General features: G+C 33.2%; 3 protein-coding genes across 3 annotated transcripts; 1 reads left to right on the top strand and 2 right to left on the bottom strand.

The window, feature by feature from the left end:
• Window positions 1–4,002: 4,002 nt before the first annotated feature.
• Window positions 4,003–4,452, bottom strand: LOC132253739 (pectinesterase inhibitor-like). The gene has a single exon (XM_059736660.1). It carries the CDS (start codon window positions 4,450–4,452, stop codon window positions 4,003–4,005), a length of 450 nt encoding a protein of 149 aa, XP_059592643.1.
• Window positions 4,453–8,428: 3,976 nt separating this feature from the next.
• On the bottom strand, window positions 8,429–10,883 carry LOC132253738 (nucleolin 2-like). Its single transcript, XM_059736659.1, has 5 exons — window positions 10,776–10,883; window positions 10,184–10,702; window positions 9,864–10,118; window positions 9,609–9,726; window positions 8,429–8,670 (listed from the first exon to the last, which is right to left on the bottom strand). The coding sequence occupies exons 1-5, from the start codon at window positions 10,881–10,883 to the stop codon at window positions 8,429–8,431; spliced, it is 1,242 nt and encodes a 413-aa protein (XP_059592642.1).
• A 4,026-nt stretch (window positions 10,884–14,909) lies between these two features.
• Window positions 14,910–15,626, top strand: LOC132253737 (protein TRANSPORT INHIBITOR RESPONSE 1-like). The gene has a single exon (XM_059736658.1). The coding sequence runs from the start codon at window positions 14,910–14,912 to the stop codon at window positions 15,624–15,626; it is 717 nt and encodes a 238-aa protein (XP_059592641.1).
• The last annotated feature ends 498 nt before the right edge of the window (window positions 15,627–16,124 follow it).

Raw genomic sequence — 16,124 nt, 5'->3', positions numbered from 1 at the left:
ATATCACCAACTTCTTAAAACTATGGTCATAAATAAATCATCAACTCTTCATGTACCAAAGTCTTGCAATAGATGAAGACAAAAATGATCGTACAAATATAATGCATGAGACAAAGATAAATAAAAATGAAATTAGAATCATATTAAATAAATAATAAATTTAAAGAACTTTATCCTAACAAGTGTAACATGAGATTTAAGTATATAAAAAAAAAGATTTAGGTAAAACATTGCAAAACAAGCTTAAGAACCAAATCCAATTTATGTTCTTATGTTTAGATAGAACGGACACAAAATTTCTTAAAATTGGGTAATAGTTTCAAATTCATTGGTTCTTGTTTGGGGCGGAGTAAAATGAATTCAGTTGAAGCAACTCAACTTTTTATTGATGGCTAGAAGCTTTTCTTATGTCTAAGGTAGATGTGACTCAAATTTACAGCCTCCTCCCAAATTAAGTTCTATTACCATGTTAAAATCTAAAAAGGATTAGAAAAGAAAAAGAGAAAAGAAAATTTAAGATTTCTTATTATGAATTCTCTTGAAAAATGGTATAATATCATTAAAATTTAAATAGGCCTAATAAAAAAAATAAAGATATAATTATCTTACTATTAAAAAGAAATATAACAATTAAATAAATAATAGATATAATAATTAAATAAATAAATATATAATAACTAAATATATAATTCTAATATAATAATTAAATTTATTAATAACTTCTAACATATCAATGGATAAGGTGAAACAAGTTCAAAGGACTAGAACAAATCCATAATCATCTAGAAATCAAAACATCGGCGATTATGATAATCATCTCACCCAAAAGTCTAGCAAATCTATTTCTATCTAACATTGGGGAAGGGTTTGTGAAAAGTTGATCACATTCGTCTGCACCATCCATGATATTTCCTCCTTCAGTGTCCAGATCATGATAGTCTAGAGCTTGCAAAGATGTTTTTGCATCATCAGTGGTGGCTATTATATCTTCGTAAAGATAAGAACATTGTTGATATGCGGCTTTGATCTTAGGATCATTATTTTGTCGTGCATTTAAGTTCACAAAATTTCAGGTATCAGTGGCATTGGCCTTTGTCAAGTTGATCGCAATTTGCTCAAAAGTTGTGATGTCTGCGATGGCACTACGAGGGTCAGATTTAGAGCATTTGCACAAAATGAAGGATTCGTGCTTTTACCACAAAGTTTTTCTACCAACGCATCATTTTAAATGTTAATAAAAATATCCTTAACTTATACAAGTTACAAAAGAGAAGAAAAGAAATAGAAGAGGAGATATGGCTATTTGAGACATTCAAATATATTATTTTATTTAAAGATTGAAGTATGTAAAACCTATAGAAACTTAATGTATAATTTTATATTAAATATAAGAATTAATTTCCTAACAAGGGCATTTTTCCTTGAACCTTTGGGTTTTGTTTAAAAAATAAAGTGTGATAAAGGATTTTTCCCTTTTTATTTTGTGTAGTTTCCTTTTTATATAGATTTTTTAAACTTTCTAATGAATCCGAATTTTTCGCATGTGTTCCTACTCAATTGCGAGTCTTACTTTTTATGTCTAAAAAACTGATTTTTAAAAAAAGTTTTATTTTTTAAAGAAAAAAAAAATAAAAATAAAAAATTTAAATGTGATTCCTAGTAAGTCTTTGAAAAAGTCAAGTTACCTATTAAAAAGTAATATGAAAAACTATAATACCTTTTAAGTTCTAAAAGTTAGGTTTCTATTAAATAAATAAAGAGAATTATGACAATTGATTAGTCAATCCATAACAAAAATCAAGATATGAAAACTGATTTTTAAAAAAAGTTTTATTTTGTAAAGAAAAAAAATAGTAAAATCTTAAATGTGATTCCTAGTAAGTCTTTGAAAAAAAGTCAAGTTACTTGTTAAAAAAGTTAATATAAAGCAAAAATGTATGATAAACGTAATGAATGTATAAATAAAGATGGAATTAGAAACATACGTGAATTACAAGTTGAGCACCCTCTCTTGCTCACAGAATCAGCAAAGCTCCCTCCTCTCCTGCTAATCTCCCTTTCTCTAAGTTTTCTTCTCTGAAACGCGTCTCACTCAGCTCACCACCCTCTCTCTGGTTCTTTGCTGCCCAAGACCTCCACCAAAAACCCGGAATACTCCTCTCTGCTCTCTCTCTCTTTCAGCTCACTCTCATGCTAGCCTGGAATCTGCCCTCTCTCCAGCTCACTCTCACAGCCTGGAACCTCACCCTGCCCCGCTCACTCTAACCCACTCTCTCTGTAAAACTTTTTTTTTTCTTTTCCATCCAGCCTCCCTGCAGCTCTCCTAAAACGCTCTCTCCTTCGCTTCTCTCTCACGGCTCACTAACCAACCTAATAGAATAAGCAATCACCCTGAAACGTGTCCTCACCTGCAAAGAATCTCTGCTGCTCTCAACAAACTATCATGACATCCTGATAGACCACGTGTCCTCCCCAGCTAAGGTCTTTAGAAGTGTCTAGAAGGTACTCAAAAAGTGCTCCAAAAAATCTCTCTCCTAAGATCCAAAATTAGGGGTCTCCACATCCGTTATCAAATTTTGAAAGAAACCATTTTTTTTTTAATGTTTTAATATATTGATATTAGAAAAAAGGAAATGAAGGAGAATGAAAGATTAATTTGGAGATAATATCTTTTTGAAAAAAAATTAAATTGCAAATCTAAGATGCTGTACAGATTTTGTAGTTGTTTTTTACAAAGATTTTCTGCTCTATCCCTCACCAATTTTGAAAAAGAAAACAATTTTTATTTTATTTTATGCTTTAATATATTATTGTCCATTGATAGAAAAAGAATGAAAGTATAAATATATTTTTTTAGTTTCATTTAAATTTTCAAATTCAGGCAAATAAAATCACTTTTTTATTTAAAAATAAAATTAAATTTAGACCATTTTTATATAAATAAAAGAATAAATATGTTATATTCTATATATAATTTTATAAAATACAAATCAATCCTATAATCATCTTTATTTTCACTTTTACAAATTATGTTGTATTTTCGTATATAATTTTTTAAAAAATAAAAATATAACTCACAATCATCTTTATTTTCATTTTTGCAAATCAATTTCCCCGTTACTTTTTGCCCATCATGTACATCATTATATGTTCTTTTATTTAATGTATCCCCTAGTTGGTCAATAAAATATTTGTTTATTAGATATAGTAGAAATTATTTACTAGACTAGGTGAACAGATATGTAATATTGCATATCATCAATTTTTTTAAAACTATGGCCGTGAACAAATCATCAACTCTTCATGCACCAAAGTCTTGCAATAGATGAAAACAAAAATGCTTCGTACAAATATAATGCATGAGACAAAGATGGATAAAAATGAAATTAAAATCATATTAAATAAATAATAAATTTAAAGAGCTCTATCCTAACAAGTGTAACATGGGAGGTAAGTATAAAGAAAAAAGACTTAGGTATGACATTGCAAAACAAGCTTAAGAACCAAATCCAATTTATGCTCTTATGTTTCGGTAGAATAGACAAAAAATTTTAAGAATTGGGTAATAGTTTTAAATTCATTGGTTCTTATATTTAGGGGAATCAAACGAATTCGGTTGAAATAACTCAACTTTTTATTGATGGCTATAAACTTTTCTTATGTTTAAGGTAGATGTGACTCGAATTTACAACCTCCTTCTAAATTAAGCTCTAATACCATGTTAAAATCTAAAAAATATTCAAAAAGAAAGAGAAAAGAAAATTTAAGATTTCTCATTAGGAATTCCCTTGAAAAGTGGTATAATATCATTAAAAATTAAATAGACCTAATAAAAAATAAAGAAATAATTATCTTACTACTTAATTTTAATATAATAATTAAATAAATAATAGATATAATAATTAATTAATTAAATAAATATATAATTCTAATATAATAATAACTTCTAACATATCAATGGATAAGGTGAAACAAGTTCAAAGGACTTGAACAAATACATAATCATCCAGAAATCAAAACATCACCGATTAAGGCAATCATCTCACCCAAAAGTCTAGCAAATCTGTTTCTATCTGACATTTGGGAAGGTTTTGTGAAAAGTTGATCACATTCGTCTGCACTATCCATGATACTTTCTCCTTCAGTGTCCAGATCACGATAGTCTAGAGCTTCCAAAGATGTTGTTGCATCATCAGTGGCGGCTATTATATCTTCGTAAAGAGGAGAACATCGTTGATATGCGGCTTTGATCTTAGGATCATTATTTTGTCCTGCATTTAAGTTCACAAAATTCCAGGTATCCGTGGCATTGGCCTTTGTCAAGTTGATCGCAATTTGCTCAAAAGTTGTGATGTCTGCGATGGCACTACGAGGATCAGATTTTAGAGCATTTGCACAAAATGAAGGATCCGTGCTTTTAGCACAAAGTTTTTCTACCAACGCATCATTCATGATGCTTGACCTTGCAAAAGATAATCTAATACATGAGGACACAAATGCAATGAAAACTATCGAGGAACAAACATGGACATAAGAAACCATATCTCTTTTCATTCTTTCACTCTTGTCTTGTCACTTGTAGGATGCAAGGACTTTTTATTAGCACTTTTCTAAAGGATTAATCTGGAAGAAAGTTAATGAGTTTTTGGAAAAAGGGAAAGATGAATATATTAAAACATAAAAAGGAAAAAATATGGATTCTTTCAAAAATTGATAAGGAATAGTTTAGAAAATCTACGTAAAAAAAACTACCCAAAACAAAATTTTTAGTATATGATCTTAGGTTTCCAATTAAAAAAAAAGAAAAAAGAGAGACCATCTTCAAATGAATCTTTTCTCCCTCTTTTCTTTCCTTTTATTATATACAAATGAGAAAAATTCCCTTTACACACTTTAATTTTAAAATAGAACTTGAATGTCTAAGGAAAAATTCCCATGTTAGGAACTTAAATCTTATATTAATATAAAATTATACATTGAGATTCTATAAGTTTTAGACACTTCAATTTTTAAATAAAATCATAAACTTGAATGTTTCGAAAAGCCAAGTATCAACTTTTCTTTTCTTTTCTTTTCTCTTGCCACTTGTAAAATGTAAGAATATCTTTATTATCATTTTTCAAAAGATTAATGTAGGAGGAAGTTAACGAATTAATGGCCAGGATGAATTTTTTTAATTATAATATATATTTTCTAAATTTGAAAAGATAAAAGAAATTAAGGAAAATGAAAAAATAGGTTTTTTTTATAACTATTTAAAAAAAATTCTAAAAAATAATTTTTGAGAACAATATAAAAAAACTGTTTTATGATTTTTGTAGAACAAAAGTCTATTTAAAAACCTAAAATATTTTTCACATGTTTTTAATATTTTTAAATATGTTTTAAACATAATTTTTATATCAAATGTTTTATTTTAAATTATTCTACATATTTATATAATTATTTATTAAAAAAAAACAAAAAATAATAAAAAAAATAATTAAAATATATTCTCTAAAAATACCATATTTTATATTTGTAAGAACAAAAAAATATAAAATAGTTTTTGGTTGTCAAACGTGTTTTATGCATTTTTTATTTTGAAAAATAAAAAACTATTCTCAAAAACCAAAAACTATTATAAAAAATAGTTCTCAAATAGGAACATAGCCTCATTCTTTTTCTAAATATGAAAAACAATATATTAAAACATAAAAAGAAAAAAAATGGTTTTTTTTTCAAAATTGCTAAATGATAGTGCAAAAAATCTTTGTAAAAAAAAATTAAACAAAACCAAATTTGTACACGATCTTAGATTTTCAATTTAATTTTTTTTCAAAAAAATAATATCTCCAAATCTTCTGTACGTGTCATTTCCTTTTCTTGTAATATGAATATATTAAAACATAAAAGGAAAAAAAAATGGTTTATAAGAGATAGTTTAAAAAATCTAGGTAAAAAAAGAAATACACAACAAAATTTGTAGTACCTGATCTTAGGTTTCCAATTAAAAAAAAAAATATTAATTCCAAATGATTTTTTTCTCCTCCTTTCTTTCCTTTCATTGTATACGAATGAGAAAATTTCCCGTTACACACTTTAATTTTTAAATAAAACCTGAGTGTCCAAGGAAAAATTCTCTTGTTAGGAACTTAAATCTTATATCTAATATAAAATTATAGCTTTTATAGGTTTTACACACTTAAATTAGGAACTTAAATCTTGTATCTAATATAAAATTATAGCTTTTATAGGTTTTACACACTTAAATTTGTAAACAAAATCATAAACTTGAATGTTTGAAAAAACCATATCTCATATTTTCTTTATTTTCTTTGTTCTTGTCACTTGTAAAATGCAAGAATATTTTTATTAGCATTTTTTAAAAGATTAATTTAGGAGGAAATTAGTGAAGTTAACATTTTTTATAAATTTTATAACAAGCTAATTTGTATTGATGATAGAAAGAAAAAGATGTAAAATTATTTGTTTTATCATGCCATGTGAAACTAAAATAAAATATACTAAAAATAATTTAAAAATTAAGCCAAAGTGATGAAACTTTTTATTGAAAAAATATACATAATTTAATAATTAAGTATTATTGTAAATGTACCATTATTTAATCAAGCATTAAAATCCAAATTGTTTAAAATCATATGAGAATCTACTTTTAAAATATTAAATATAAAATTACAAAACTTTTAATAAATAAAAAAATTTTAAAAACCTTTAATCTATTAGAAAAGTATATAAAACCAAAAATTTTATATAAACAAATATAAAAGTTGAAAAAGTTAAAGTTAATAAATTGAAAGAATGAAAAATACAATGATAAGTAAGTATATTAAATAGATTTATAAAATATTTTACTTGTTTTTTATATCATTGTTTAAGATTTATGAAATTATATTTATTTAAATCTCAATTATATATCATATTAATTTGGATTCACTTTGAAATAAAGTTGAGATTTATTTTTTTAAGGATTGATTTCTTGTTTTTAAATCTTTAAATTTTTCTAAAAATAAATGTAACATATATAAATTCCGTTTAGAAAATGTGTTTGAAAATAACTATTAGGAAAATAGTTTTTATAAACAATTTTTTTAATATTTTATATAACAGAAAATTTAGAATCTAAATGGTTTTTAATTTGTTTTTGATATTTTTAATGTTTTAAAAGTATTATTTTTAATCATTCACCGTTTTAAAAACAACTATTTGGGAAGAAAAGTCATTTTCATTTCTTATAATCTTTTAGGTTAATGTTTTGCATTAGAGTTAGGGCTAGGTTTAGGATTAGGTTTAGGGTTTAGGGTTAAAAGGTTTAAGGTTGGGGATAAAGGTGTATTTGTGACACAGGTTCTTTTGCTGCAGTTCTCTCAACAAGTCTCGTGTCATGATTGATTGAAATTTTGATACCGAGGGTTTTTACCTTTTGATTAATCTTTTATGGGGTGGGTTTGTGGACTTCGCATTTATGCTCGTACACTTCTACTCGAAGGCGAACTCGCTTTTAATTTAAAAATAATTTATTTTTAAAAAAATGACTTAGAGTTGTCACTTATTTTTGTTTTATTTTTAAAGGATAAATAAAATAAGAAAAAAAACCCTAAGTGTGACTTCTTATTTTGAAAAAAGTGGTCTGTGAAAAACCAAATCAGAGCTCGGGAGTCGGGTTACTTATCGGGAAGGACTGGTAAAAACCATAACACTTCTCTAAGTCCCTAAAAATAAATTTCTACTAATAAAATGAAACAATCATGACAATTGGTAAGAAAATTAATGGATATTAACATGATCACACACTGAAAGCCAAAGCATACATGGTGAATGATTAGAGTGAGAGATGATGCATACCTTAGCAGTAATCGATAAAGCGCTAGCATGAAATGTGATTAGTGCATAATAATGATCATAGAATATGCTATACATGTCACTAAATAGATCTAAAGATCATCAGATATCACACTGCATTTCACTCAAATTTATTTTTAAATCTCTAATGTTGGGCTCTTACTAAAACCTAATTTATTTTTGTGTAAATTAATTTCATAAATTCCATCACTTGGAATTACAAAATTAAATTTATGCTTATTTTAAAATATTTTAAAAAATCATGCAAGATGTGAAAATGAGGCTCGTTCGGAATAAAATGGCGGCAAATTTTATTGAAAAAAAAAAAATTTTTGGAGCCTAAAAAATGTGGAGTGAAAGCAAGATTTGTTTGAAAACCAACTTTTTTATAAAAAAAAACATGCATGAAGATGGATGAAGACACGTATGAGTTTTGAAAAGGAGCAAATGAGGGTGGCTGCAAGGGATCGTTAGCACCAGTAGTCCAATACGGAATACCAACAGCGGAGAAGGCCCAAGTGACTACTGTGGGTCCAGATGGTACAAATGTCCCTTTCTTTATACCTGCATTTCTTTCTAGCAGAAGTCAGCACCCGAAGCTATCCATTCCAGCAATTTGGTTCCCAAAATCCTTCTCAATTAAATCAGCCTCAAAAAGACCATTGTCAAAATCATTGCTGTTATGATGGAACATCATACCCCGCACCAAAGTCCTTTGGTTACTCTTCTTCTTCTGGTGATACCTGTCCCCAGTGATTTCCAGTGACAATTTCGCCCTCCGCCAGCATGTAGTCAACCTCCACTCAATAACGACATTTATGGTCCTTCCTAACCAAAGCAAATGTTTGGCGGACAAAATGTGAGGTTGCATCTATGATTACATAATGATTCCACCCATGATTACATCATGACCTTCATTCAGTGTAATCACAGGGAGTGAGGCTGCACCAGATCGAGTGGAAAGCACAGATAAGCAATCATGATAGCATCTGATTGCCTCATCGAAACCAAACTGACCCCCCACTTACCATATTAGCAACTGTTTCACTAACTAGGCTAGTCACTAGAATCAAGGTCCCGCAAACAGTTTCTACCCGAGCTTAGCTTTTGACACTGATTTGGATGAATTATCCTACCAGATGCATTCGATTGAGGAAAGTGTCTTTAGTCCCCTCAAGAACTCAACATCATCAGACCTGCAGCTTGTCTTGGCAATGCTTTTAATCGCAACAACGGACCCACATCTTCTAAGTCAAACCTGACACCCTCAAACTTTGATCAGTGCCATTCGGAGACAATGAAAGAGGGGCAAAGAGATGATTGCTTGCCATTAAAATGGAGGGAAGAACCATGCTGGACGTTAGCGACATGGCTGGTACCAGAAGCACCATTTATTAAGTCCATTGAATTCTGTGCATGCAAACTATCAGAGACTTACCATCAATAAAATCTGTCCATTTTTAAAGGTGCTATGCTGATCAAACCAGGAAGGTGCCTTCTGGGGATTAATACGAGAATACTCAGCTGTAGAAGAAACTGAGCTACTGCCACAGGAGTCACATTGAAGTCTTCATATAGGAGATCATTATCATCACAAATCCCTAGGCATTTTGTCCCGAAATGGCATAACTTGGTAGTTGGTGAATGCACAAGGCTTGTTGGCTGGTCTGCATTGGATTAGTCTCTATTATATGGTGAACAGTATATGTGTCAAATATATCAGGGTCACGAGCACATTTTTGAAGATCCAACTGAGTATTATCTACCATCTGTGAAATCCATGTCAGCAATCTCCTTAACAGAATCGGATTCATAATCTTTAGGGATCGAAATCCTTGAAACCTCCCCACAAGACCCAAAATACTCTTCCAGGGTGCTCCTAACCTGGTCTCATCGCAACTTTTATTTTAGCCCCGAACAAATATTGTCTGTGCCTGACTCCCTCCCTTTTGGAATGAATTGCTTTCTTTTCCGTTATATGGAGTATATGCGCCCCTTTTACGGGCCAAATCAAGTCTGACAGCACGACCCAATAAGTCTTTACCATTCACTTTGAGAGCCTTCTGTGCTGCTTCGGGAGTAGCAAACTCAACATGACCAAAGCCCTTGAACCTCCCGTCTGCATCTGAAGAGAAACGGACATCAACAACTTCACCGGCATCTTTAAAGAAATGCTCAACATCCTCTTTTTGAATACTAAAAGATAGATTGCTAACAAACAGTGTCTTGCTTCCAGTGCTCTGCACTTGAGGAGTGGCAGGGGTTTTGGGAGCTTTCTTCCCAGATTTTTGAATCAGTCTGCTTAGCATTGGTTTTTTTTTTTGGGTGCTCCGGCATCTACCATTTCCACATCAGTGTCATTCTTCTTTGGGGTCTTGGAAGGCACTTCCTCATTGCTTTCTTCCTCGGATGAATCCTCCTCAGGACCGATGCTTTTCTTTGACACTTGAGTAGCCTTCTTTGGCAATGGTACCTTTGAGGGCTCATCTTCTGAATCAGAGCTTTCCTCTTCGCTACTGCTTGATTTACCAGCACTGGAAGAAACTGAAGTCGGAACTTCCAACTTTCTCTTTTGAGGCTCTTCATCACTTTCATCAGCACTGTCCTCTTCATCGATATCTTCTTTAGGTGATGGTTTTTTCTGTGGTTCCTCTTCTTCCTCTGAAGAGGTCTCAGAAGAACTATCACTAGACTGTACTTTCTTTTTAGGTGCTGCAGCAGCTACATTCTTTGCAACAGTTGGTTTTTCTTCATCAGAATCACTGCCATCAGAGCTATCACTTGACTCAGCTTTCTTAGGAGCCGCCTCTGGAACATTCTTTTGGCTAGAAGGTGGCAATTTCTTGGCTTGAGAAGCAACCTTTGAAGCCGTTTCAATACCATCAACCTGCTATATTCGTCTAATTCTCTTTGCTGCCATGCCAAGATCTTACTTTGCAACACAAAAACCCAGAAATCTCTACCGTAATCCATCCCTCAATGTGGAGCCACCAAGTGTTGAAGATGCCGAGATGGAGAATAAGCTTGCGTGCTAGCTGCATGCGTATGAGAGAGAATGAAAAAGAGTTTAAGTGAAGGGAACGGTGAGAAAAAATGGTGTGGTGGTAAGATGAGTGGGGGTAGTGAGAGAAGTAGGCTTATAGGCATGAAAGATGGATATGAATGGTGTAGGAGGATGTGGGAAGTTGTGAGATGGATAGCCGGATGAAGTTGAAAGTGGTGGATATGAGGGTGGAAGAAGCAGCTAGCAGTGGGTACAATGAGCATGAAGAATGGTAAAATGGGTATGAAGACAAAAAAAAAATTAAAAAAATGAGATGGAGATGGCTATGTACACGAGACTTCATGCACGTGAAAAATAATAGAGATGAGATGAAGGTGGGTCCGATGGATGGTGGGGATGATAGGTGAGGTATGTGCATGATAGGGATGAATGGTATAGGAGGATATGAGCAGGACTTTTCTCTATAGTACGGTAATTTAAAAAAGTTATACTTAAGTTATTGTAGTAGAAGAAGTTATTACAAATATATGGTAGTTTTTGCCACATAGGAGAGAGGAGAAAGGAGAGAGGAGAGAGGGTGAACGGATAAATTTTTTTTAAAAAGGGAACTCGTCTCTTCAAGAGACGAGTTCCATGAAAAAAAATATATATATTTTTTAAAAAATTCCCCATTTACTCAAGGGAACTCGTCTCTTGAAGAGACGAGTTCCCATGGAAAAAAAATATATATATATATATTTAAAAAATATATATATATTTTAAAAAATATATATATATTTTAAAAAATTCCCAAAAAAAAAAAAAAAGAATTTCCTCAAGGGAACTCGTTTCTTAAAAAAATATATATATTTTTTAAAAAAATTCCCAAATAAAAAGAAAAAGAAAATATTTAAAAAAAAAATCATAAATTAAAAAAAATTCCACAAGGGAACTCGTCTCTTCAAGAGATGAGTTCCATGAAAAAAAATATTTTTTTTTTAAATTCCCAAATGAAAAAAAAAAAAAACAATTCTCCATGGAAAAAAAAATTCCCAAATTAAAAAAAAAAAAAATCCTGGGAATTTCCATGAAATATATATATGAAGAGACGAGTTAAGAGACGAGTTCCCTTGAAGAAATTTTTTTTTTTAATTTGGGAATTTTTAAAAATATATATATATATATATATTTTTTTTTTTTTAAAAATAACTTTTTTTTTCATGGGAACCCGTCTCTTGAAGAGACGAGTTCCTTGAGGAAATTCTTTTTTTTTTTTTTTCTTTTAATTTGGGAATTTTTAAAATATATATATATATATATATATATATATATTTTAAAAAAAAAGATATATTTTTTTTCCATGGGAACTCATCTCTTCAAGAGACGAGTTCCCTTTAGTTCCAATTTTTTATTTATTTATTTATTTTTTTAATTTGTGAATTTTTTAAAAATATATATATATTTTTTTAATGGGAACTTGTTTCTTAAAGAGACGAGTTTCCTTGAGGAATTGAGGAATTTTTTTTTTTTAATTTGGGAATTTATATATATATATATATATATATATATTTTCATGGAACTCGTCTCTTGAAGAGACGAGTTCCTTTTTTTTAAAAAAAATTTCCGTTCTCCTCTCTCCTATCTCCTATCTCCTCTCTCCTCTCTCCTATGTGGCAAAAACTACCATATATTTATAATAACTTTGTAGACCCCCATTTTGGGGAGACATCTCTACAGCCCGATTATGACAAGTGTCATCGTCTGGGATGACCACGTGTCACTCCAAGACTGGTTGATAGGGTATCAAGTTAGTGGTTTTGATGGCCAATGGAAGCTTGACACGTGGAGATTTCTTTCAGCAGAAAAAGTTGAAAACCATTGAGGATGGCAGCTGCAGGGTAGTGGAGAAAGGCAACTATGTGAGGCCGTTGGGGGCAGGCTGGATATAGAGAGAGGGGGAGAGATATTTTTGGGGGGATTTTTTTGAGTTCCAGAGGGAGTTTTTCGATGAGGGAGGGAGCTGAGAGAGAAAAAGGGAAGGAAAAATCAGAGCTGGAGGTTGCAGGGCATGCCTTTGGGCTTGGAGGTCAAGATAGAGAGGATTCCAGAGTGCTTTGAGAAAGAGGAGAAAAAGAACCAGAGAGCGAGAGTTTTCCAGAGAGAACAGAGAGCTAGGAGGATTTTGAAGGGAGGGGAGCAAGATCAGAGGAGAGAAAAGTGAGAGAGGGAGAGAGTTTCCATGAGAGAAGGAGAGAGTTTCCATTAGAGAGAGAGAGGTTTCTAACTTGGGCATCAAGCTAGAGGGGGTCTCCAGAAGGTGGTTTTTCGGGAGAAGGAGGAGATAACAGAGGACGAAGAGGGGTTGCAGGTGAGATTGGGGTAAGTTTCACATTCACCTTGTTCCATGTTGTTTTTTTTTGGGTTGTTCTACGTTGTTCTTCTTGTTGATTTTCTGGTTTGTTTTGAAAGGGTCTTAATGTGTTCATTCTCTTTTGTTTGGTTTCCATTGAGGTTTGCTTGGTCTTGACCTTTTGACATTTGCAGTTATGTTTCTTGTTTGCATTTGCAACTTCTTTCATTCACCCCACCTGTTTCTTCCAACTCATTGGTTGTCGTGAGATGAAGACTGAATCATGTTTTTTTTATTATTATTAAATTGGTTTTTTTAGTTTTTTTTTTTATCTCAGTCTATCCCTCCCTTTTATCTTCCCCTGTTCCTGGCTTATAGCGAGAGATGAACTTTCTCTTCTTCTGGAAAGGATTTTTGTGTCGTTCCAGGGTGTTGTTGATTATGACATCGGATGGTCAAATTTGTTCCTATTTATATCATGTCTCTGGGTTCTTTAAGGTGTGAGAATTGATGAAGGAAAGTCACAGTTCCTGCTTGTTTGAAGACGGTTTTCCCATTGTTATCCTTGGGCCATCAGATCATCCCATCATATTCAAAATCGGACTTTGGAACAAGTCAAGTTATAGAGGCTCCGTCAGCAGATTTCAGCCAATATTGGAAGGAGGAGTCCTGATTCACGCTATTTTCCTCAATATTTCTCCTCTGCACCGTGTTTGCTGCATACTATCATGTTGTCTTTATGCTCAGTCGAACAGGTCATGCCGAAGCATTGATGAAGCAATTAGAATACATGGGCTTTCCTTGCGACATGAATTGTTGTAACCAAGATATGAGAGTATCCTATGGGCTTCACTGTGATGAGAATGGCCCACACCCCTCCCAATTTGCTTCTAAACCACTCTTGTGCTCATGCCACTGCACCTTTCCATTTAATCCACGTCTTCTATGCTTCTTTTCCTTCCCACTTTTGGCCATGACCTTCTCACTCGTTAACTTCATCATCAATAATCTCCTTCACACCCATCTCTATACATAAATTCATCACCACTCGCACTCATGCTTCTACTCTCCATGACCATATCATTTCCTCTCTCCACCATACCACCCATCTTCCCATACCCGTGACCTTATTCGCAGCTAAATCCATACATCCTTTCTCTCACCACTTCACTCCTCCATCTTTGCATGCATACATGGGTCCAATACCCATTACTTGAATGAGAGGCGGAGGTGCATTCAGATGAGGGCACCAGTGGGTCTCGTTGTGATATTCCGAAGGGGTACGTTATGCATGTTGCTTGGGGTTCTCTTACAAGATTAACAGCTCACGCGTTCATCCAGAGGTACGCGACAGTTGGTGCAATGCAATCCATTGAGGCCTTACCCGATTGAACCTGAGGGCACTGTTGGTCAACACTCCAATCCTTACAGAAGATTCTTTGATGGGTGCCTATGACAAAAAAAATTGAATATTGCTTCACGACGCTGATGTACGCTGTGTATTGTGACCTCGTAATCCTGATGATGGTGGAAGTATAGTTCGGGGTTTACGGATTTCTACCATGTTCACTCATCACCTGAGGTTTGTTGTGGTGGGCCGCGAGATGCTCAGTGGAGTTTCAGGAATGGAAGATCCCTGGAAGAGCAAAACTCGGTCTCTATAGTTTCGGTTCCGAGACTGCTTCCGAATCACCGTCAATCGTCAGTGCCGCCATTGCTACTCATTGCAAGAATATGACGGAGCTTGACATACAGGAGAATGGCATTGATGACCTTGGTGGGGGTTGGTTAAGTTGCTTTCCCGAAAACTTCACGTCACAGGAAGTGCTAAATTTTGCGAATCTGAGCAGTGATGTCTCTTTTGATGCTCTTGAGAAACTAGTGAGTAGGTGTAGATCTTTAAAATTCTTGAAGGTTAACAAGAATATCACCCTGGAACAATTACAGAGGTTGCTTGAGTGTGCTCCTCAACTGACAGAGCTTGGTACTGGGTCCTTCCATCAAGAGCTCACAACCCGCCAGTATGCAGAGCTTGAAAGTGCATTCAACAACTGCAAGAATCTAAATACTCTCTCTGGTTTGTGGGAAGCTACTCCACTGTATCTCTCAGTTCTATACCCTGCCTGCATGAATTTGACGTTCTTGAATTTGAGTGATGTTGCTCTGCAAAGTGGTGAACTTGCTAAGCTTCTTGCCCACTGTCCAAATCTACAGCGTCTTTGGGTTCTGGATACAGTAGAAGACAAAGGGCTGGAAGCTGTTGGATCTAGCTGTCCTTTGCTCGAGGAACTACGTGTCTTCCCTGCTGATCCATATGAGCAGGATGTTGTCCATGGGGTGATTGAGATGGGTAATGAGGCATTTTCTATGTTACCCTCCATGCTCACGGACATGCTCGTGCCGAGACTAAAAGGTTGCTTCGAGATCAGCAAGCAAAACGACATGAAATAAATGATTTGATGAAGCAAGTTGAAGATAAACTGCTTAGGAAAAGCAGTGAGGAATAGGACCGAGTCAATTCTGCAGTTCAGTCTATTTGATGCACCATCCAGACTCACTGAGTCACGTGACCAGTCAGAAAAGCACCTGGAATTCCCAATGGCTCCACTCGGAACTTGGACTTGTTGGTATGGGACCTGCAGGCAGTGTCTATCAGCAGCCCTAGCATGCACAAGTCAACTGGGCCCTATCCCTACCAGGCCATGCATTGGCCATCTTTAGTATGGGCCACCTTTGGGCCACGTGACATTCTTGGTTTTCTTTTTATTTGATTTTGAAAAGGTTTTCTCAAACCCCATTTTGTAAATATCTTTCTCAAAATTCTGATTTTCAAGTAATTCCAATTTTCTCATCTTTCATCCTTAGAATTTTCAGGATCACCTAAGAGTCTCAATTTCAATAAAATTTGGCCGCCATTTTCTTTTCGGCGAGCAGCTTTCGAATTTTTTC

This window comes from Vitis vinifera, chromosome 5 (genome assembly GCF_030704535.1).
Source record: "Vitis vinifera cultivar Pinot Noir 40024 chromosome 5, ASM3070453v1".
In the NCBI taxonomy this organism is placed as follows: Eukaryota; Viridiplantae; Streptophyta; class Magnoliopsida; order Vitales; family Vitaceae; genus Vitis; species Vitis vinifera.
Note: the sequence above shows the minus strand (reverse complement) of the source record. Positions and strands in the feature narration are given on the sequence as shown.

Excerpts from the sequence above, each read along its gene's own strand:
- LOC132253739 (XM_059736660.1), bottom strand. The coding sequence starts at position 4,452 with ATGAATGATGCGTTGGTAGAAAAACTTTGTGCTAAAAGCACGGATCCT.
- LOC132253738 (XM_059736659.1), bottom strand. The coding sequence starts at position 10,883 with ATGCAGCTAGCACGCAAGCTTATTCTCCATCTCGGCATCTTCAACACT. Across the intron at positions 10,703-10,775 it reads CTGGGTTTTTGTGTTGCAAA|GTTGCTTCTCAAGCCAAGAA; the intron begins GTAAGATCTTGG and ends ACGGCTTCAAAG. Across the intron at positions 9,727-9,863 it reads AAGACTTATTGGGTCGTGCT|GTTAGGAGCACCCTGGAAGA; the intron begins GTCAGACTTGAT and ends CGATGAGACCAG.
- LOC132253737 (XM_059736658.1), top strand. The coding sequence starts at position 14,910 with ATGACGGAGCTTGACATACAGGAGAATGGCATTGATGACCTTGGTGGG.